General features: G+C 46.3%; 4 protein-coding genes across 5 annotated transcripts; 1 reads left to right on the top strand and 3 right to left on the bottom strand.

Annotated features, from left to right (window-relative positions):
* Positions 1-189: 189 nt before the first annotated feature.
* Positions 190-7,416, bottom strand: LOC108035256 (E3 ubiquitin-protein ligase CBL-B-B). Its single transcript, XM_017110802.3, has 6 exons — positions 6,517-7,416; positions 5,560-5,967; positions 5,375-5,499; positions 5,187-5,308; positions 4,997-5,128; positions 190-3,317 (listed from the first exon to the last, which is right to left on the bottom strand). Exons 1-6 carry the CDS (start codon positions 7,068-7,070, stop codon positions 2,028-2,030), a joined length of 2,631 nt encoding a protein of 876 aa, XP_016966291.1. The 5' UTR covers positions 7,071-7,416; the 3' UTR covers positions 190-2,027.
* A 2,901-nt stretch (positions 7,417-10,317) lies between these two features.
* LOC108035289 (agrin) lies at positions 10,318-17,394 on the top strand. The gene is made up of 4 exons (XM_017110856.3): positions 10,318-11,749; positions 15,392-16,415; positions 16,471-16,668; positions 16,730-17,394. The coding sequence occupies exons 1-4, from the start codon at positions 11,491-11,493 to the stop codon at positions 17,271-17,273; spliced, it is 2,025 nt and encodes a 674-aa protein (XP_016966345.1). The 5' UTR covers positions 10,318-11,490; the 3' UTR covers positions 17,274-17,394.
* Positions 17,332-21,238, bottom strand: LOC108035292 (exocyst complex component 7). Of its 2 annotated transcripts, none has more exons than XM_050885995.1 (8): positions 21,103-21,238; positions 20,869-21,034; positions 20,292-20,803; positions 18,972-19,036; positions 18,177-18,907; positions 17,792-18,114; positions 17,592-17,725; positions 17,332-17,534 (listed from the first exon to the last, which is right to left on the bottom strand). In XM_050885995.1, exons 2-8 carry the CDS (start codon positions 20,969-20,971, stop codon positions 17,432-17,434), a joined length of 1,971 nt encoding a protein of 656 aa, XP_050741952.1. In that variant the 5' UTR covers positions 20,972-21,034; positions 21,103-21,238; the 3' UTR covers positions 17,332-17,431. The 2 variants fall into 2 exon arrangements, with proteins under 2 accessions (XP_050741952.1, XP_016966347.1); XM_017110858.2 differs by having other exon boundaries at positions 21,089-21,232.
* Positions 19,080-20,062, bottom strand: LOC108035290 (protein matrimony). Its single transcript, XM_017110857.3, has one exon. The coding sequence runs from the start codon at positions 19,974-19,976 to the stop codon at positions 19,353-19,355; it is 624 nt and encodes a 207-aa protein (XP_016966346.1). The 5' UTR covers positions 19,977-20,062; the 3' UTR covers positions 19,080-19,352.
* Positions 21,239-21,248: the final 10 nt, after the last annotated feature.

The following is a 21,248-nucleotide window of genomic DNA, read 5'->3' as shown; positions in this document are numbered from 1 at the left end:
AGAACATTTCTATTCCTATGTTAGGAAACTTAAGCAACTAACAGTTTAGTCACAAACTAACATTTTTATTAGAGATACATTTCCTTGGCCCTGTATCTATCCCTCGAAACCTTTAACCAATCCTGCTGATATTATAGTAAAAATTCTTTAAAAGCCGCATACCCTTTTAGATCCCCAAGGAAAAACTCGTTTTCGTTTAATTTTCTGTTTTTATTTATAAGAATAATTTATATCTGCTTAGATTTGTTCGGTTACATGACATGACTATGGTATGGTATCTTCGTTTCTCATTCCTTCACCTTAGACACTCGTACGCTGCTGTAAACCCTACAGTTTAGTGGCTCTCCTTTCGGTGTTTGTATCTTTTGTTCTTACGCTGCTTAAAATTCAAGATCCTTTCGTGTTTCGTTTGAGTACGTCTATGCTCGTATGCGTTGAGGTTATGTCGAGTAGCTTATGATTTAACGCTTGCATCGGTTTGTCGTTTAGTGAATATATTGCATTGGTTTCGATTCGATTCGAGTTTTGGTTGTCGCACGTTTAATATATCGCCTAGTTATAAATATATATCGCTTAGGTTTAGTAGATATACGAGTATGGCAAAAATGGTGTTCTTGTGTGGGACTAGAATTCTCATTGACGAATTTAAAACCGATCGATCGATTATCGTATATAAAGCCAGTAAAAAGGGATTCGTAATTCGTAATACAAATTGAATTGATTATTTCCTCGTTTAACTCGGTTTGGGAGATTAATTGATTCGATTCGAACTTACACGTACTATTACAAAAAACGTTCGAGCTTGTATAAAAAATCGAGGTAAACTTGATAGTGCATCGGATCTGCTCGGGTGTGGTGTCCTTTACTGTGGTAATCCTTGCTTGCAGTTGGTGTCAGGGGGAAACTCAGAGTTCTGTGTTGTTTTTTGGAGGCACTTGCCACCGAAGGCATTTCAATAATGGCTGTGTTCGATTCTGATCCGCTACGATGGGCATCCGATTCAAATATTTTGGTTTTTTTCTTGGGATGGATCGATGGACTACTGCTTGTGGATGGGCTCGTGCTCGTGACAGTGAGGGAAAGCATCGACCTACTTGAGATACAATATGCAGACCAGATCTGATCTTGTCTTTTCCTTTGGTTTCGATTCGTTATTCTAGACGAGAGGGCGAGGGAAAATTGTAATTTACTTTTCGTGTGTTTGGGGTGGGCAAGTTTTTCGTTTTCCTTCCAGAACCGCGTATATACGAGCATTAATTTCTTATATATTTGTTTGCTCTTAATAGGAAGAAGTTAGATAGTCTTAATTTAAGTGTACATAGCTATATTTGATATCCAAAGGTTGTGCATAATTTTTTTTATCGCCTTTCCAGCAGTATTTTAGGCTTTTCTTCAATAACTTCTTGAACGGGGAAACTTGAATTGCTTGTGCTGGCTACGCCAAGTGGGGGTTTCTAGGGTTCAATCTTCTGGGACCGCCTAACTTGGCGTTGCTGTGGGTCAGGGGTGTGAGTTTGGTGCTCCTAAATCGAAAAATATTTACCATGATTCGAGTTCAAATGTTTCTCGACTACAGTCGACCTTCTCTAACTTGATTTTTTCTATAGTTCCAGACATCATTTGGTGGCACTAGCGTTTAACGACTGCTAATCGGTGTTCTAATTTTACAAATTATATAATGATTTATAAAACTCGTTTTTAATTTACTACAAAAATTAATTAATTACTTGCCTTAACTTATAGTAAGCTAAAAATCTAGTTCAAGCGCCCTAAAATAATTAAGGTTTAAATGTTTTTTACATTTTTACCCTAACCGGAAAATAATATAAAACAATTTCATATATAAAATTCTAATTTTGTTATTTTCGAAAAGTCTAACAACCTATTTAAAAATGTAGTAAATATAAGGAAATTGAAGATAAATTTCCACATCGATTCGAGTTAGAGAAGTTCGACTGGCGATTAATTTTTGTTTTGCTTTGGTAGAAGCACTATCTTCTGATTTAATATATCGCCGGAATGGCTCTTCAGGCGCTGTTCTTGGAGACAAACTCGCGCAGGATGTCGCCGGCCATCTCGATGTTGTTCCGCGAGATCCCCAGGGCGGTGATGGCGTTCTCCTTTGAGTAGCCCGCATTCATCAGCCGGGCTATGTACTCCAGGTTAATGTTCTCGTAGGGCACGGTGCCGCAGTCTTTTTGATTGATCGTCACGTTCGCATAGAGCAGCGGCTGCGATTGCTGGAGGGGATTAGACCCACTGCCCGCCACCGCTGCCGGCGTTGTCGTCGTTGTGGTTTGGCTCTGCTTGGCCGGGGTGGCCCTCTTTCCGTTGGCCAGTGCTGCAGCGGATCCTCCACTGCTGGTGGTGCACAGTTGCGTGTAGTGGGAGGAGGCCGAGTCCTGCCGGCTCAGGGTGACGCCACGGGCCTCGAGCGGGCGGGTATCGATCACACCACTTATGGTTTCCGCCGGACCCACCTCCACGATGTCCTCGTCCAGCAGGGAGAGCACCGGCGATGTGGTACTCGTTGCTATGCGCTGCTGTCGCATGAGGTCCTCGGCCAGGGTGTCCACGCTCGACGAGACATGTGGCGGAATCGGGGGCGCCGTCGTCTGCGGCGGCACGTTGTCCAAGCTGCACTGGATGTTGTCGATGCTCTTGCTGCTGCTAGGCGGTGGTGGTGCCGTGGCCTTGCTGGGTGTCTCCACGCCCGGGGAGGATTTCCTGGGCGGCAGGGGCGGAGCCACCACCGCTGCCGCCGTTGACGGTGTCCCCGGATCGTGGAGATTCTGCAGAATGGCATATGAGCTCGAGCTGGAGGCGTTGTCGCTGGCGCTGCTGCTGCTGCTGGAGTTCTGCGGCAATTTCTGGCCATAGGTGGAGTTGGCAACACAGGAGCCTATTAGCGGAGCACTCATCCGGTTGGTGTTCTTCTGACTGGCGCTGATTCCGCCGCCTCCTCCACCGCCATTGCTAAGGACCGCCGAGGCAGGAGGAGCGGAGGGCTGGGGCTGCTGGTGCTGGGAGGAGGAGGATGAAGATGCTGCCACTGTTGCAACCGACGCTGAAGAGGAGGAGGAGGATGTGGAGGCGGCGGCAGCAGCGGCGGCGATGGAGGAGCAGGAGCTGCTGGGCAGGCTGAGGGTGGGTGTGCCGCCCGCGTAGAGATCGTTCTGTACGGCCATCAGGCTGGGCGTGGTGCTCCGGCGTCCCAAGCGGGGTGATGTGTGTGGACTGTGCTTCTCAGCTGCCACCGTGGAGGATGTGCTAAGTGCGTGCAGCGACGAGGTGGCTATGTTGAAGTCGCCCATGTCCTAAACATATCCAGAACAGAAATCAGATTAAAGGTCTCCTTAAAGATCAGTGGAAACAGACATTCATGGAATAATAAAAACATCTAAATTGATAAATAGCTTATAAAATGTTATAAAAGTATTTTCTTTATAAGTTTTGGAGTTCTCCATCCTTAGAAAATTTTTCATTCAGTGATTTTACAGTTTATAATAATAGTAGTTTTTTCTTTAAAATAATATAATTTTACTAAATTTGTAATCAAAATTCCATGTGAGAGATTCCATCTGAACTGTGTAAGACCCCTTAAGCAAATATTTCGCTGATCATAGGCATGCCGCTGGCTGGAGGAAATGGGCATGCACATCAAACAGAAAATCTGAGGAAAATAAGAGGTCTCTAGTGGAAACACAGCTAAATAAATAAGAAAACATAAAAGTCAAGTCAAACCAATATTTAAATATTCATATTATGCATATATTTTGTTTTGTTTCTTTTTTTTGTTGTGGTTGTGTGGTTGTTTCGTTTTTAGCCGTAAACTTATTAAGGAAATCAAAAACTAAACGCTAAAATGTATAAAAACTGCATTAGATGTATTATATAAATAATCGTTATAGTTTTAGTGTGGTATTAAGTTAACGAAATGAGCCGAGAGATGAGTTCGATTTAAAATTTCTATGCTAATACTTTTCGTTCGTATTTTTGATAGCAACGAGCGCTATGAATTCTGGCCTTGTGACACAGGACATCAAAATTAATTTACATACAAGCTAACTAAATTATCGTTTGATTCGAGGCCTTCTATGTGGTTTAGCCTGATTTCTTAATTATTTTGTTTTTTCTTTTCTGTTAATAATAAATTACAGTCTTAGGGCAGCGCGGTGGCTGCTTACAAATTAGATTGATTTGATGAGGGGGGAAGTAAACGCACGCTACTACAAACTAAATATATCTTTGGAAGTATTAAACAATAAACTAAAATGAAGTAAACACATAACGGAGTAAAATGAACAAAAGCACGATGCTAGATAGAAGGGGAAAGGTACAGCAAATACTGCGGATAATACAGAAGGAGATTATAAAGACAATTAAGCTCAGAAGATACAAGTAATACAGAATACAGAACGGAGAACAGGTTACAATTATAAACTCCATAGTGCCTATGTACAAAAGTGCAATCGAGGGCGAATCGAATCGATTAAAATGATTCATAAACAGAGAACGTGATCAATAGAGAGAGCGTGGAAGAACGAACAACTACCCGAACGCACACAGGCCGAACCAGCTGGGAGAAAACAGCGGAAGCGATAACAAACGATGGTTGATGAGCGACTTCCGGTCAAAGAACTTTAGCTACGTTACTACGTTGTGCATGATGGATGAACAATGGTTGAGCGTTTGTGCGTGGGCCCGTGAGTGAGTTAGTTGCATGAGTTTGGCTAATAATTTAAATATGTTACAGCTAAACAAACAAAATTAAACTCGAAACTGCAACTGCAAACTGCAGGCTAAACATTAAACTTATATAAACAATAGCAGTTGTAAAATCTAAAGTATGTAATGTATATATAGGCATATATAACTGTATAAACGAACCAAAGGTAATCATAAGAGTAATGTATATATATATATATATAAATAGCAGCACAGGCGGCAGCGGAGCAGGCGGATCAGGCTGATCAGGCTGTGAACAAAACTATACCTCAGTGTCGTCTTCTTCCTGCTGCTGCTGTCGCCCATTGGTGACGTTCCGATTGTGTTGCTTGCGCGGATCGAAGGCGTCCACGACGATCTGTTCGGTGCCCTTGATCTCGGCCCGACAAAAGGGACAGCCCTGTGTGAAAATTATTGTTAAATGGGTCCTATTTAGTTATTAAATCAACACCGCTCACCTGTCCCTCGGAGTCCACTTGCCAGGAGGTGAGGCAGGGTGTGCACAACAAGTGCCCGCAGGGCTCGATGCGGATGTCTTTGTCGTTCTCCGCACAGATCTTGCACAGCTGGAAGGTGCTGCCTATAATCCCGAGCACAAATTATTAATTAATAAACATTAAGACGTGAAGTACGGTCTATAACTCACCCATTTCACAGTATAGTTCGTATTGCTCTTGGGTTACGGTTATGTGGTCCTCGGTGGGACTTTGAACGGCAGACGAAAGATCCGGATTGTAGGCTTGGCCATCTGGATACAAGTAGAAGCCCTCACTGAAATGTCAGAATAATAATTACTAAAAAATACACTACAATCTATCTACTATCCCTCACCGATGGCCATCGAGCAGCGCCTGGCACAGCGACTTGTTCTGCGGGATGGTCTGCAGAATCTCTCCCTCGGCGGTCACATAGCCGATGGCCCACTGGCCCAAGCGCGTGCAGGAGAGCCGGAAGACGTAGCTGCCCGCCTTGAGGATGTAGCGCTGCAGGCGAGCCTTCACCTCGTCGTAGGTGAGGAAGGCCACGTAGCCCGGATGTGTGACGGCCAGGATTTGCCAGTTGCGCAGCAGCGTCACCCAGGGCTGAAAGAGGCGTGTGAACACGTCGAACTCGAAGTTGGAAATGAAGTCGTTGCAGGTCAGATCGATGGTGGTCTTCAGCGCCATGGCCTCCAAGCCGGAGATGATGGGATGCACTTTGTTCAGCTCCTGCCGGAAGATCTTCCAGGGAACCAATGTGCTGCAATGCAGGGGAGAAGGTGTCAGTATGTGCAATGTTTTACTAATGCTGTCCTACTTTACTATCCATCTCTATTTCATTATTATCAAAAAGTATTTAAATGGATAAATCTTTTTTAGCTATAATAGTTTAACCACATGACTGATAAGGCAGTCATTATGCATACAAAGTGCTTTCTATTAATTATGAATAACATAGTGATAAAAAAAACACACATAAATAACTCTAGTAAATGCAAATACAGTATCGATTGTGGGAGATTGTTAGATCTAATAGAGATATTACTTTCTTAATATCCTTTCTCACGAACTATATCTTTGCAAAGAAAGTGGTTCCCTTCAGTAACAGGGCTGACATGGTGCTGAACCGGTGGAAACTGGTTTGATTCTGGTACCATATTGTGTTTACAAAGCAATCTTTCGTTGGAAATTATACAAAATCAAGTCGCACTAATCCTTAAATCGACCAAAATCACTTTTTGTAAAGCTAACACAATGGATATTGATATCCCTTGCCCCACAGCTTGCCTATAGGTGGACCCCCACTCACCTGTTACCGAAGTTGCTCTTCCAGAAGTCGGCCGCATCCGCCTTGGTGATCCGGAACTGATCCCCGGCAAAGACCCCGTTGGGGAAGATGGCCTTCAGCTCGCTGAGCATGTGCGAGAAGACCAGGCTGAGCTTGGTGAGATTGCGGCGGTAGTGGGAGTTCTCGTCGAACATCTTCTCCTTGCCCTCCTTGAAGAGCTTTATGGCCTGCTTGCACTTCCGCATCAGGTTGTTGATGAACACGTTGAAGTGCTCATTGGCATGGAGCAGGTGCATCTGGTCCTCGTTCTTCGAGTAGATCAACCTCAGCCGCTGGTACGTGTCCGGCAGGATGTCCAATATGAACGGTGGACTATTCTTCAGGTTCATCTTGGGCTGCTGGCACAGCTTGACCACCTTGTCCATCAGCTTCCAGGTCTTCTCCAGCGTCTTCTTGTCGGTGGACAGGCGCTGCGAGACGCAGGCCTCCGAGATGGCGCCGTGGAGCTTGGAAAGCAGCGATGGGAAAATCTTTGGCTGCGATTGCACACGGGTTCCACTGCCTCTCGTCGCCATCTTTTCTCTCTGCCGCTGCGCTGCCGACTGCGCTGCCTCTGCTTCTTGCTCTTCTCGTCGTTGTCGCTGCTGCTGTTGTTGTTGTTGCTGCTGCCCCTGTGCTGTGTTTGTGGTAGTGGGGCCCCTCTGTAAGCTATCCGAAATCCGTGCTACCCGACTTTCCCCCGCTCTTCACCGCATGCAATCCTTGGGGACTGGCTGTATCTGCAACTCGGCACTCGGCGTGTGCATTTGGGGCTACGCGTTTCGGCGACGTTTTCGTTTTTTAAACCCACACAATATTTTCGACTTTTTCAATGAGTGCGACGGGGTGTGACCGTGGCTGCAACGCCAGTAAATACTGCCAGCTCTGGCGCAGCTGGGCACACTGTTCGCAGGGCTGCACTCCGCTGCGACGTCACAGTTGACCGTGGTGAGAATGACCGTTACAAAGTGGTGAAAAGTCTTTTGAATTTCAAATTTATAAATTAAGCCACGACAATATCAATATTTGTAAGAAAAAAAGCAGAAAGGTTTAACTCCAGGGGGTTACAGGAGCTGATGTTTAAGACAAATCCCTTAAACTTTTCTACTTAGAAAGCATTTGGAAAACACATATTGACTTTATTTTTGAAACTTTTTGGGAAGCATAATTGGATTTACTGTCAAAGGAAAAATACTTAGTGACATTTTTAAAATGTAAAGTGAATTGACATAGTCTGTTCGTAAAAAGAGGTTTACATAAAGTTGGCATAAACACGGGTATCACAGAAAGGATGCTTGCCAACATTTTCCCCGAATAGATTCCGTGCCATAATAACCCGTAACCACACACAATAGGACTTGCAGTAAGGAGTTTCAAATTGATGAGGAGCAAAGTTTTCCATTTCTGTGTGGTATGTTTTTCCCGGCTGGGGCGAGAACTCTCCCCTTGCCGTATAATTTCCGCCACTTATCCGTCGATCCACCCAAAGCCTGGCGTATTTATATAATACTCGTACTCGCACTGGTTCGGTTCGCCAGACCAAGGCTGTGATTAGAGGGAAAGAAAACCCGCAGAACAGGTGCGTGGCTCTTGCCTTCTATCGTTTGTTATGGCCATCTTTTCGCACACGGTTGTTTCTATCGCTCTTTTTTATTTTTCCTAGTTTTTGTTTTTTAATATGCACTGCCACTGCAGCCGCAATTTTCACTTTCCATTTTTATTGGCAACCGCAGGCGAGCGCCGTCAAATATTTGGCCAAAAAGAAACTGCACGGCTGCCAAAAGGTTTTTACGTCTCCGGCCTGGCTTTCTTTTAATTAAATTTTGTTTTGGGTTTTCAGTTTCTTACTTTTTATTTGTACTTCTCGGATGGGCTCGGTTTGGTGTCGTGTTTGGGGCATTAGTTCTGGGCGCTGGCGCTTAAAGCCGAGTCACGCCTGTCATATGCAGTTTGGCTCTTTCCTCGTTGAGCTCGGCTTTTGGCCTGGCTCTCTCTGAGCTGCCCAAAAAGCTAACTGTAAACATTCACTTACTGACCTCTTTTTCGGCGGCAACTTCCACCTCCACTCAATTTTCTTTAATGCACGCGACTCTGCCGCCAATGATCTGCTTCTTCGTCTTCCTCCACCCGCCGCCGAGGCACAGTGGTTCGAAAGCAAGTTGAAAAACGTTTTCGAAAATACCTAGTGGGTGAGTAGCATGATCCTCTTGTACATATTTTACAAAAAGGAGGTAAAAAATAAGCTTATACACTTACATCCATTAAAAAGTATTAATTATAAAGAACACCACACCAAGTATATTATTCTGAACACCTGGAATTCAAAAAGTCTTTTTTCGAAAAAATAATGCCTAACGAACGTAAAGATAATTCAATAAGAGGAGTAATTTGTACTACCTTTTTAAATGTAGGAAGTTTTAAGTAAAATAAGTAAACAAATACATTTAAGGCTTGCAATTTTAATAATTTATTAAAATATTATAATAGTAATATTAATAGTTTATAGTGAATATTAATGGTACATTAATCGAGGAACTAAAGTCGTGAGCACAGACAAATTATTTAGAAACAGAGACCTAAGCCCAGGGTATCCTGAAACATCCTGGTTGGGAAAAAACAAGGCAAATAAAATAGAGCTAGGAACCCCGAAAATGTTTGGAGTATCAGGACACTGTGCGCCGTGAGAGTGGGCTATTTGGGAGGCTGTGTGTGTGTGACCCTTATTCGCAACAGCCGCTGAGGCGTAAAATTTATGGCTTTAAAGTCTACAAGTCTATAAACACAGCTTCCAGGCTGCACTTTCTACTGCAACTGCAACTGCCAATGCCACTGCCACTGCCACTGCCGCAACCGCTGAAACCGAATCGTGGATCGTGGATATTGCATATTGGCTGTGGGAGACCGGAGATAGTGGGGAGGCGCGGATGGAGATGGATCTGATCGGATCGGATGGGATGGGATGGGATGGGATCGACTTGGTTTGGCTCGGCCGGGATCGTGTGTGCGCGTTATAATTTCAAATGCGGCTCGCCTTTTTGGCTGCATTTTGCTGCCACTTTTGGCAAATTAAATTTGTACGCAAAACCGATTAGGCCAGCAGACATGACCAAGTTGTTATTTTAAATACCGACAACTCCATTTAATCGACATGCCCAGGCGGGCAGCTGTGCACTTGGAAAACCATTGGCGTTGGAAAAGTGGGTAAAAGGATGGCAAGATGTGTGGCTTTTACTTTTGCATTAGCATTATGAGCTAGTTCTACCTATTATCCTGAGGTGGTTATTATAAGGATGCAATCCAAAAGTTCACATTGAGGCAATTTATAGGTCAAAAATATTAAATAAATTTATTTGATAATAGAATTCTTAGAACTGATACAATACCAATTTTAGTAATATTTAATTGGTAAATAACAAACATAGTTTACATTGTACTTATCTTCGATCCGATCTTTTAGTGTTTAAGATATTGTTAAGTAATTAACATAATATAACAGTAAAAGTCTTACTGAAATTCTTTACATTACAAATACAGATTTTACTGCCTATTAATTTTATTACCTCCTAGTTTTTTAATATTATTAATGAAATTTAAATTACTTTTAAATTTTTATATTGATTACTGTTAAACCTAATAATCTTTTGCTCAATATTAGGTATCTTAATGTAAGCTTTTAACCTCTAAATATAAGATATGCTTTTTTAAAAAACTCATAATTTTAAAATAATAATTAAATTTTTTATTTATACTTTTGCATTTTTTTGAAATTTTCATAACTTTCAGAGTGATTTTGATAATGCCAATTTCCAAGTGCACGCCTTTTGTCTCGAGTGTAGCGGCAACAACAACTCCCGCTGGATGCTCCGCGCTGCCGGCGCCGACTGCGCTGCCTTTCACCCATATAAATTTCTTTTCATTGCAAATTTTTTGCCATTCGTCGGCGCATTGTCAAACCTTTCAGTCGCATTTGGAGCAGAGCTTTTCGAGATTCTTCACATCTGAGCGACCAGAGCTGCAAAGGCCTCAGAAGTAACAATAAAAACACAATAAAAAACAAAGCGAAGACGACAATTCGAATTGCACAAATCGGATGCGAGCGCGCGTGTGTTGGTGTCCATTCATTCATTCAGTCGACGACAGTAAAAAGCGAACGAAGTACGAAATGCAGGCGCCGCAGTTGCAGTCGGCGTCGCAGTAGGCGTCAGCGGAGGCAGGAGCAGAGTCAGGGGCAGAGGCAGAGGCAGAGGAGGCGGCAGAGACTGGGCAGCAGGGGCGGCGAACAGTAGCAGCATCGCAGTCCGAAAGAAAGAGAGATCGTTTTTCATATGCGAATCGAAACTCGAAGAGCGCGCATCAAAGTCAGATTCAAACGGCGCAAGAGCAGCGGACAAAAGCGTATTGTTTTGTGTGCATAATTCGAGGAAAATAGCCGAAAGCAATAAAGCAGTCATAAAGAGGAAATTAAAGCCTTGCCAGAGCGTAATTGAAATCGAATTAAAGGCGGGCCGTGCAAAAAGTACACGCAAAAGCGGGGCCATAAAAAAGAAATTATGCTCCATTGTGCGGCTGTGTGAGAGGTCAAGTGCCCGGCAGGCCAGGGAGCGAAAGAGACAGCTGGCTCAGTGGTAATAGGCAAACGAATGAACTCGTAAGGGGCAGCCCGAGAAGAAGAAGAGCAGGCCCAGCCCAAATGACCGCAAGAACACCGTTAGTTCGAACAGCTTCAGCGGCACTGCGAGCGCCCAAACAGTGCACTTAGTCCACGGACAGACAGAGAGAGAAAAACTTTCTTCTTCGGCGAGCAACTAGTGTGAGCTGCGGCCGCGTAAAAGTTTGCTACTATTTCAATTTCAATTGTTAACGAGCGAAAGCGCCGCCCGTCACGTCACGCACAGAGCGGCGGAGGCACATCGACCAGCAGCAGGAAAAGTGCAGCAAGGCAGCAAGGCAGCGAAAATGCCCGAGTCGCAGCAGAGACAGCGCCTCCATCTCCGCGGCCATCGCCAGCCCCCCGCCCTGAGAGCCACCCAAACGCAGACCCACAGATCTAGCCAGACTCTAAGCCAGATCAGGCGATGCAGCTACAACCACAGCCCCGGCCTGAGCCTCAGTCTCCGCCTAAGCCCCTGTCCCAGTGGCCCCCGGAGCCAGCGACAGCTGTTTGGCGCACTGCTGGCCATGTTCACGTTGGCGGCATTAGCGTCAAGCACCAATGGTAAGTCATACATGGCCTACACTGCAAGGAACTGGGGAAAAGAATAAAAAAAATCGAGAAAATAGCTGTCTTGGTCATCAAAAATGTACCCTTTAAAATCAATTTAGTATTACTTAAATACTTCTACGCACTTAGATAGAAAGGTATTTCGATCAAGAGAAGTATCTTCTTGATTTTACGAATGCATCTTCTCAAAAAGAGGAGAGGACCGTCTTCTTCTTTTCTCTTGAACAAGATAGACTTAATCCCAAAATCAAGACTAGTTTCAGCTCTACTTTCATAAAAATGCAATGTTGAGAGCAATATTTTCCTGATTTCAAGAACGTTTCTTCTCAAAAAACGAAGAAGACGAAACGATCACTTCTTTTGAACAAGATCGATTTAAACTCATAATCAAGACTAGTTCCCGCCCTAAATTAATAAAAATGCAATATCGAGAGCAATCTTTCCATGGTTCAAGAACATTTCTTCTCAAAAATGTGAGAAGACGAAATGAGAGTATTTTGACCTTAGTTTATAAAGAAAATGATTTGTTCGTATTTACCAGTGAGGCAAATCTCTGTAGGCCATCTTTTGGACCATCAAAGTAATTAAAATGAGCAAAGCTTCCAAGCTGGGCTCTCTTGTGATTAAACTTTGGCCCATTAACATGTTTATTTAGGTTGTCTGCCCAAAATAAACATCACCAGCCTAGGTTCTTCTCTAGGAACTTCGGGCTCTCAAGTGAAAAAGCAAGGAAAGTTGCAGGCAGAGCGGACCACGAGTGCTGCTGTCTCAATTACAGCTCAATTTCTCCGGGTGTTGAAACGGAGAATGTGAATCGGGGTCCGGATCTGAGACCTACAGCTGTGCGGTGGTAGAAAGGCCGTCGCAGCAGCTATTAGTTTCTAAGGTACTGCTCCGCACAAAGTGAATGTAAACTGGCACACACGAGAGGCTCAAGCAGAGGCCCCCAAAGACCCCCAAAGACCGCCGAGCTGCCCCTTTTCAGCGCTTTAAGCCCCTCGCTCCTCGACGCACAACATGCTCGTAAATATTTCGTGCACAATTTGTCCAACATTCAAATAAATTCATTAAAAGCACGAGGGGAGCCGCAGAAGCCAGGGGCTCTGAAGGGGGGTAATAGTTCATGGGGAAATCAAGCTGACCGCACAGTGGAAACGAGCTCGAGTCGTGGCAACTGGCACGGGGGCAGCGCATACATCGCCCTAAGTTGACCCGGAGCGAGGTAATTTGTTTTACTTGTAAGCGCGATCATTTGCCCAATTGATAGCAGCACTTCATCGGGAGATTGATGGGTGAAAGATCAATTAGCATTGGCCGCTGTGATCTCACAAGCGCGTATTTGGGCTCCCAATCAGTGGCGCCGTGATTCATCTCTGGGCTGGGCCTCTGCCTCCGGCACTTTCCACTGTGCCACGCTCGGCACACATGGCATGTGGACTGGGCACACACAGCACATACATCGTGGAAAACTCCCTGCCCAGCAATGCAGTGCGTTGGTCGCTGGATTTTTCCACTTTTGAAAATTACACGGTGGCTGCTTTTATTATCCCTCTCGCCTTTTCCCCCCTTTTGCAATTGATGGCCTCCGATAGGCAGGAGCCTGGCAGCCACTCGCTGGAGGCCAGGAAAACGCGCCTGCACTGGCAAAATAAGTGGCTGAGCTAATAGTGGGAGCTTCGAGTTTCGATTCGAAAGTTGCAAGGCCAATCCCAGCTGGAAAAATAGTTGAACTCTATAAAAGGTGCGCTGTAGTTGGTTTTCAGTTTAAGATATAGGTGTCCCTAGAGATATATCTCCAGAGATAATATAGACTATACTACAGCCAGTGGTATATCTTTGCAAATCTACTCAGGATGTTCGATTCTAGTATTATCTGGTAAATAGGAGATTTATTTTAAATGTTCGATGTTTTTTATGGGTATCTCTTTTAAGGAAGTTAGCTCTTACTATTATATTATAAATATACCTCTCTAGCAGGGGTTATATTTTATTTTCTACTTTTTAAACCTTATAATTTCCAAACTTTAAGATGCCCGTTCATATTTCTATGTTAAAAATTCATAAGAGATATTAAAAGATGTTTTTTATTCCCAAATTTTATCAAATCCTTATCTTATCTCAAATCCTTTGGTCCCGACAGTACTCCTAAGTCTTACTTTTCAGATCTTGTAATCTCCTTATCCCAAGCTCCACCCTTCTTACACACCAATTTCGAGCTTTTTCTTCGAGTGCCGCAGAGGCCAGAGTGGGTGGGGCAGTTGAGGTCGCATAGTTGCAGTGCCGAATGAGATGGGCTGCGGTCTCGGATTCGCCCCTGACCACTCCAGCGGATCGTTTACATGTGCATTAATTCCTAACGCCGCTTAATTTTCTCCGGGCTTAATGGCTGCGCTTCGGATTCGGATGCGTATCGTCCAGCCCGGCTCTGGAGTCCATTAAGCGGAGAATGCGTCTGGCTGGCTGGCTGGCTGGCTGGCTGGCTGGATGTTGAAATCTCCATCTTTATGGCCGGCAGCAGCAAATTGGAATAATGAACGTGGGTTCAATTATCGCAGCCAAACAATCGTGGCAGCCCCGAAGAGCGCTAATAGATTTCCTACAGCTAGTGGGTCTGTGCATACAGTCGGTATCTGTATCTCCAGCCGAGCCGAGTGCTTCCTCCGGAGGCGGCTCTCACAGCTTTCTTTGCAAACAGATCCAAACTAAGCCAGCGGTGCCACATCCGACCGACGGTCGGCGGTCGGTGCCGGAGGCAATTAGTGTGGAAATTTCACTTGCAGTTTTTAGCACAGATTAAGCTTACGATTTCTGGAGGGGATTAGCATGAGCAATTATAGATGGAGGTCGTTGATAGTGGCTATATGTATGTCTCGGCTGTACACTTAATATACTTGTGCCCGAATCTCCGGCCATAAATGCCATTGTGTCGCTTACTCGGAACCGAGATCTGCAGACGGGTAGCATTTCCCATTACCGTTAGCGAAGGGAACTCCCCGCTCCCGGGCTCCGGGTAGAACCTCCCGAATTATTCAAGTTAATGGCTGGTTACTTGAGTCGGTCATGCGATCACTCGGGGCAGTCGGGGGAGGAGGAGGAGCAGGAGGAGGTCCGGGGTCTGGAGGTGGGCCAAACAGTGGGTCACAACTGCGCAAAATGCCCTGCGATCGTGCGGCTAATCTGACATTTGTATGCCCAGAGCCGACTCTTCCGCATGCCCGCCGGCGGGCGTAGGAAAATGCAAAGGGAAAGTTTCGTTTAGCGGGTTCGAGACTGGGTTACCCTGGGAAAACGCGGGGGAACGTGTTAATTAAACATCGAAAGTGGGAGGGTATTGAATATAGTGAGACTTGGAAGGGCAACAATGTAGTTCATTTGATAAATTAATAAATTTACCTCGAAATGAAATTGACTTTTGTAATTTAAGTCGGATTAAATAAGAACTCACTTTCCATGCCTCAGTTTTCGTATATAATCCGACGTCTATCATCATAGTTTAATTTAATTGATATGATATCATAGAATATTAAGTATTGTCTCCTAAATAACTATCCCTCCCAAGCAAATTATACATTTAATCCAATTTGTTTGAACTTTATAACTAACCTGCTTGAAATTCAAAACCCTCTCTTTCCACAGGCGCTGTGACAGACTCCCCCATCAAGATCATCCGACTGCCGGCGCAGGCGCCAGTTATCCGCTATCGCAGCGCGGATGCGGCGCCGGACTCTCTGCTGATCAACTACCGCCAGGATGCCCAGCCCGAGTTGTCCGCCTCGTTGATGCAGGCCCCTGGAGCGGCGGCGGCCGCCCTGGAGTCCCTGCTCCGCGAGGAGACGGAGCAGCAGCAGTTGGCCCAGATGGGCAGGCGGAACCGGGCCAGTTCCACGACCACCGGCAACTGTCCCCGATCATGTCCTCCTAGCATTACCGTGGGAGCTGAGCCCGTGTGCGGCAGTGATGGCCTGATCTACGCCAATCTCTGCGAGCTGCGCAAGAAGACCTGCTCCCGCAGCGGAGTCTCCCTGATCAAGGACGTCCGCGATGGCTGCGAGCGGTCCAAGGGATCGGACTGCAAGCACCGCTGCAGCGCGGAGAAGGATCCGGTGTGCGGAACGGATGGCAGGACGTACTTGAATCGCTGCATGCTGAGGGTGCAGTCCTGTCGCGTGGGACTGGCAGCCGTGAAGCTCTCGCACGTGGGTCCCTGCAGCAATACGAGTGCCGTGCGGGAGTCCTGTCCGGTGGACTGCAACAGTGCGCCCAAGGATGGACCGGTGTGCTCTTCGGATGGCAATGTGTACAACTCCACGTGCGAGATGAAGCTGCATACGTGTGGACAGGGTGTGGTGAAGACGAGCAGGAAGCACTGCCAGTCCACCAGGATGTGCAGGGAGTCCTGCTGGCGGGTGGCCAGGCCCACTTGCGGCTCCGACGGACGCCTGTATGCGAGTCCCTGCAAGATGCGCTCCTCGAATTGTGGCAAGCACGTCTTCGAGGTGCCCCTGTCCTTCTGCATGCCGCAGGAGAGGCACGGCAGTGCCTCCGATGCCTGTCCCACCGAGTGTCCCAAGTCGGAGGCCGATTCCTCCTCGCAGTATGTGTGCGGCAGCGATGGCAACATATACTCCTCACTCTGCGAACTGAAAATGCTCAACTGCGGGTGAGTCAAGATGGGTTTATGAAGGGTAAAAGGTGGTTCTAATTTGAGTTTTTAGCCCCCAGCGCAAGTCCATCCAAAAGGTGAGCATGGACAAGTGCAAGAACCGACTGACTCGCTGCAAGCAGCTGCCTCCTTGCAAGGATTTCAACAGCCTGTTCGGTTCCATCTTCAGCTCGAAGCGCAACGACAAGCTCTGCGGAACGGATGCGAAGACCTACAACAATGAGTGCGAACTGGCCCATGCCACCTGCCTGTAAGTGCCCCAAAAATACAATAATCTATGTCTATGAAACCAATTACTTACCCCCTTTCAGACGCGGCGTGAATCTGGCCCACATCGGACCCTGCACGGATCTCAACTCGCCCACCAAGGATTGCGGAGATGCCTGCACCCGGGCGGACCTGGAGCAGCAGCCGGTGTGTGGCTCGGACGGCAACACCTTCGCCTCCATGTGCGAGTTCAAGCGGCGCACTTGTAATCTCCGCGTGGTGCCCGTTTCGCTGAAGAACTGCGCCCTGACCGCAGACTGTGAGTCGGATTGCGATGCCCAGCCGCCGAGCTTCGTCTGTGGATCGGACAACAACCTGTACAAGTCCGAGTGCCACATGCGCAAGGAGAACTGCGGCAAGCACGTGTTTGTGGTGCCTCTCAAGCGCTGCCTGGCCGCATTCCAGCTGAAGGGATGTGCCCGCATCTGCCCCAGAGAATTCGAGCCCGTCTGCGGCAGCGACAATAAAACCTATCTGAACGACTGCTTCCTGGAGATCGAGAACTGCAGGGCGAACCAGACGGTCAACGTCAACTACTACGGCGCCTGTGGCCGCCCCGAAGCACCATCCACCAACTTCCTGTACTAGGATGTGCATGCGTGGCGCCTTCATTTCACTTGGCATTTAATATTTGTAGGCTATAGTCTTGTATTGTACTTTTTTAAAAGCGATATTTATTGAGTTTGAATTAAAGCCCCCAACGAACTTACGAGGAATGCACTTGAACCCTGGCCAGGAACTCGGGTCTAGGCCGAATCATCGAACAGCTTGCTCAGCATAGCGTTGATCTCATGCTGCCTGTACTTAACGTACTTATCGGGATTCTTGCTGAAGTGCACCCCAGAGTAGCTGAAAAGGATGCAAGGGTTAGATAGGCATAGTTAGAGAAACCCTGCATGCACTTACATTTCGTAGAATTTATTGTATTTGGGTAAGATGTGCTCCACATTATCACGCTTGATGCCTTCTCGGAGGATGACATCGGGTATGGAGATGGCCCTCTGAATTTTGCAGGCCTCTTCGAAGTCCTTGTTGAAGTTCTATTACAAAATTTGAACAACAGGTTGAATTGAAACCGAAACAAAATCATAAAAGCCATAACCTACAGAAAATCTCTCCTTCAGAATACTGCGGTCCTTATCCTTGACCTTGCCAGCCACTGGTTTGGGAAGTTCGTCCAAGGAGTAGATGCCCACCAGGATTTTGGACCAGGTCTTCTGATAGCTGGCCTTCAGCTCGCGTATCATCTCCATGTAGCTGTGCTCGCACTCCGGCTCCGCCAGAGTGACCAAATCAATCAGATTAGAGCGCTGCAGCGACTTGAGTATGTAGTGGATGTTGTTCAGCCGGAAGAGGTGCTTGGTGGCCTGGTCATTATACTGCTCGCACTTGTTCATGATGGACAGATTCAGCTCCGCCAAAGCTTTCTCTATAAAAAATAAGACAAAATATTTAGAAAGGGAAGAGGGAAATGGTTCCAGCTTAACCTACTTATGTAAATGGCTAGTAGAGCCTTGTTTCGTTCATCGCCCGCCAGCGTCTTCTTCATCAAAATGGTGTCCAGCTGCGTGGAGTACAGGACATCCTGCGCCAGAATCGAACCAATCACATCAAAGTGTTCGTACAAGTGCTCAATAAACCAGATTGTGTTGGAGGTTAGCTCGTGAACGGTGGCATCTTTGGGAACATTGCTCTGGCCCACAATGTTGGTGCTCGATTCCCCCTTGACCACGTCCAGGAAGTGCTCCAATGCCTTGGCTCCCGTGTGTTGCAACTTATTCAACACCTTGGTGAGCTGTTCCCTTTGCGCTGGATCATAGGTGCGTTCGATATCCGGCTGCAGCAGGATCACCCGCTTCAGGGCGGAGAATATGCCCAGTGCCGAGGTCCACTCTTTGCGGGAGATGCAGCGCAGGATGCGTTGGGTGATGGCCTCTGCGTCCTTGACCACGAGATCGATGGCATTGTAGGCCAGTCGGGCGAATACTTCGTTGTGTTTTGACGGGGGAATAATGTCGTGCATGATGGCTCGCTCCCAGTTGAGCAGACGCTGGAGTCCCAGCAGCATGACCAAGTACTTGTCCAGCTCCTGATCCCCGTCCAGCAGGTCCTCGGATGTCAGGTGATCGCTGTGAGACGAAGCCTTTTTGATGGAGAAGCCGGTGGACTGCTCAATCGTCTGGGTCGCACGCAGATATAACTTATTGGCCTTCTTTTCGAATCTGAGAATAAAAAATTGGAGTTACTTATTTTTTGTGACCTTAGAGAGTAGAATTGGTTTCTTACATTTGCTGCAGGCGGGCAGAGGTGGTCTTTTTGGGTTCCGTTTGACGTCCACTATGACGAGGTCTCTGCAAGAAGTCGCACAATTTTAAAGTAAATCCAAAATATAAGTACTTAAAGTATGGTTTGTTTATTAAACATATTATGAAATTAGTGTTTACATGTTGTTTTATTTTAAAATTTATGACCAAGAGTACATTTTAAAGATCAACATGAACCTTTAACTTATTTTTGATTATTTATGGCTGTAAGACACCAGGTCTTTTACAATAAGCCTCACAATACCTATTTAACTATCCACATACATAAACATTACTAATTTCTCTTCACTGGAACATTTTAAAATTGTAAATTAAAGTAAAACAGAATCTGCCAGCGATCCGTTTAGAGAGTGTGGAGGACATCCATGATGCGGTTGCAATCCTCATCCGTGTTTAGGCCAATTTTGATGAGATCAGCCCGTTCCATGGAGGCCAGTTCCACCAGATCGATATGAGCCTCCTCGAAGTTGGTCACATAGTTCTCCAGGCCCATGTGCATGAGGATCTGCTCCACATTGGCAGCATGATTCACTACGTACGAGTGGTTGGAGGCCTTTATGGAACGGCGACGCGACTCCAAGGTCAACGAGGTATCCCTACTCGAGTCATCCGAACAGGTGTCCGGGCTGCTGCAGCTCCTGATCTCCCGCTCCGGCTCGGTAATCTCCTCATGCGCTTTCGGCAAATTGAAGACCGGTGGTTTAAGCTGATGGCTATGTTGATGATGAACAGTCTTCATCGGTGGCTTCTTGAAGGCGTCGAACCGCATGGGCGATGCAGGGCTCTTCTTCGAGCCCATGTTCTCGATGGGCGAGAGATTGGGCGAACGGAAGTTGCCGAAAATCGGTGTGGAGCAGCGCACGTTGGAGGTGTTAACCTTCAGCGTGTTCCATCTGCGTTCCTTTAGCGTTGGAGTCCTGGGAAAGGTAATTTTGACCTTATTTGTGGGTGTACGGCAATTCTCCATCTTGGCTGCACTTGAGTTTAGCAATTATAATACAGAAAGCGATGCGTTCTTTGCGAATTCAAGCTGGCAAATGGCGGACTTCGAAGATGACCGGTGATGCTGCTTCTTGGAGAGCTTTTTCGAACCGAATCCGTTAAACGAAAGTATCAGAGATGTGAAAAGTATAGCACCGAGTAGTACAAGTCACATATCGTTGGGTTACTGGCTTAATATTATAGCTAACAATGTACAAAATATAACATTGAGGTTTTTTCAACTTCTTAATATACCATGTATAGTAAACGTACGGGATATGAAATTGTAAATAGAACTCACCAGTGCCTCGTGACCCCAGCTGTTGCTCTTCTGGTGATCCTTGAGCAACTGCAGCGAGCGTAGGACCACATCGCCCCGTTCCGTGGCGTATATGTGGGTGTACTCCCTTAGATTCTGTTCCAGCCAGTGAGAGATGGTGTACAGCTCCTCGCGAGTGGTCTGGGACAACTGCCGGAACGAGGTGTACTCATCGCTGGAGTCGTCCTCGATGTAGATAAGATCCAACAGCTCCACGGGCTTCAAGGGAGCACTGTGCTTCTTAAGCAGCATGCTGTAGTGCTGATTGAGACCCTCGCAACCGGTGTTGAACAAACTGGTGACGTTCTCCAGCTCCACACTCTGGGGATTGTTGTGCCGGAAGTAATCATTGGCATCCCGAAGTTTGGCCAGTGCATCCAGGAAGACAGAGATGTTTCCCTCCACGGGGCCCTGGTGAATCAGCTGGCACACCTCCTGCGAGACATCGTAGTGGGAGAGGACGCTTTCCAGGCAATTCAGAGTGGCCTCCAGATCTGCAAGAGAAAGAGGCGGTGACCATTAGTTTTCTGGGAATCCCAGGGCTTATCTCGGAGCCTACTCTGCTGCCTTTTCTGGAGCTGATCCGTCTCCTGGTAGACGGGTAAAATGGTCTGCTCCAGGTTGCCCAAACGCTTCTCGAAGATGGTAAGTATGCTGGACATTTGCGTGGAGAGATCATGGTACTTATCCACCCGATCTTTCAGCAGAGCCAAATTAGTAGCTTCCTAGGGGGATTTGCGGTTAATATGGGTGTTTCCAAGGCTGACAACTGGATGTACCTTTTCCAACTTACTGTGCGCCTGCAATGAACTGTCCAGGTTGTTCATTCTCAAGCTTTTACAGGGTTAAAATCGTTTAAAAACAAATAATTGTTGATGAAGTGTAAAAATTGTCGTCTTTTATTATGGTTGGAAGAAGTTTGGGTTTTTAAGGTTAGAG

Source organism: Drosophila biarmipes, chromosome 3L (genome assembly GCF_025231255.1).
Source record: "Drosophila biarmipes strain raj3 chromosome 3L, RU_DBia_V1.1, whole genome shotgun sequence".
NCBI lineage: Eukaryota > Metazoa > Arthropoda > Insecta > Diptera > Drosophilidae > Drosophila > Drosophila biarmipes.
This window is presented reverse-complemented; position numbering and strand designations above follow the sequence as displayed.

Bases quoted from the DNA above. Each gene is read 5' to 3' on its own strand.
- LOC108035256 (XM_017110802.3), bottom strand. From the start codon at position 7,070: ATGGCGACGAGAGGCAGTGGAACCCGTGTGCAATCGCAGCCAAAGATT. The intron at 5,968-6,516 runs GTGAGTGGGGGT...CCTGCATTGCAG, and splicing joins AAGAGCAACTTCGGTAACAG to CACATTGGTTCCCTGGAAGA. The intron at 3,318-4,996 runs GTATAGTTTTGT...GGATATGTTTAG, and splicing joins AGGAAGAAGACGACACTGAG to GACATGGGCGACTTCAACAT.
- LOC108035289 (XM_017110856.3), top strand. From the start codon at position 11,491: ATGCCCGAGTCGCAGCAGAGACAGCGCCTCCATCTCCGCGGCCATCGC. The intron at 11,750-15,391 runs GTAAGTCATACA...CTCTTTCCACAG, and splicing joins ATTAGCGTCAAGCACCAATG to GCGCTGTGACAGACTCCCCC. The intron at 16,669-16,729 runs GTAAGTGCCCCA...ACCCCCTTTCAG, and splicing joins CTGGCCCATGCCACCTGCCT to ACGCGGCGTGAATCTGGCCC.
- LOC108035290 (XM_017110857.3), bottom strand. From the start codon at position 19,976: ATGGAGAATTGCCGTACACCCACAAATAAGGTCAAAATTACCTTTCCC.
- LOC108035292 (XM_017110858.2), bottom strand. From the start codon at position 21,136: ATGAACAACCTGGACAGTTCATTGCAGGCGCACAGTAAGTTGGAAAAG. The intron at 20,804-20,868 runs GTAGGCTCCGAG...TTTCTCTTGCAG, and splicing joins GCTCCAGAAAAGGCAGCAGA to ATCTGGAGGCCACTCTGAAT. The intron at 17,726-17,791 runs GTAGGTTATGGC...ATTTTGTAATAG, and splicing joins TTCTGAAGGAGAGATTTTCT to AACTTCAACAAGGACTTCGA.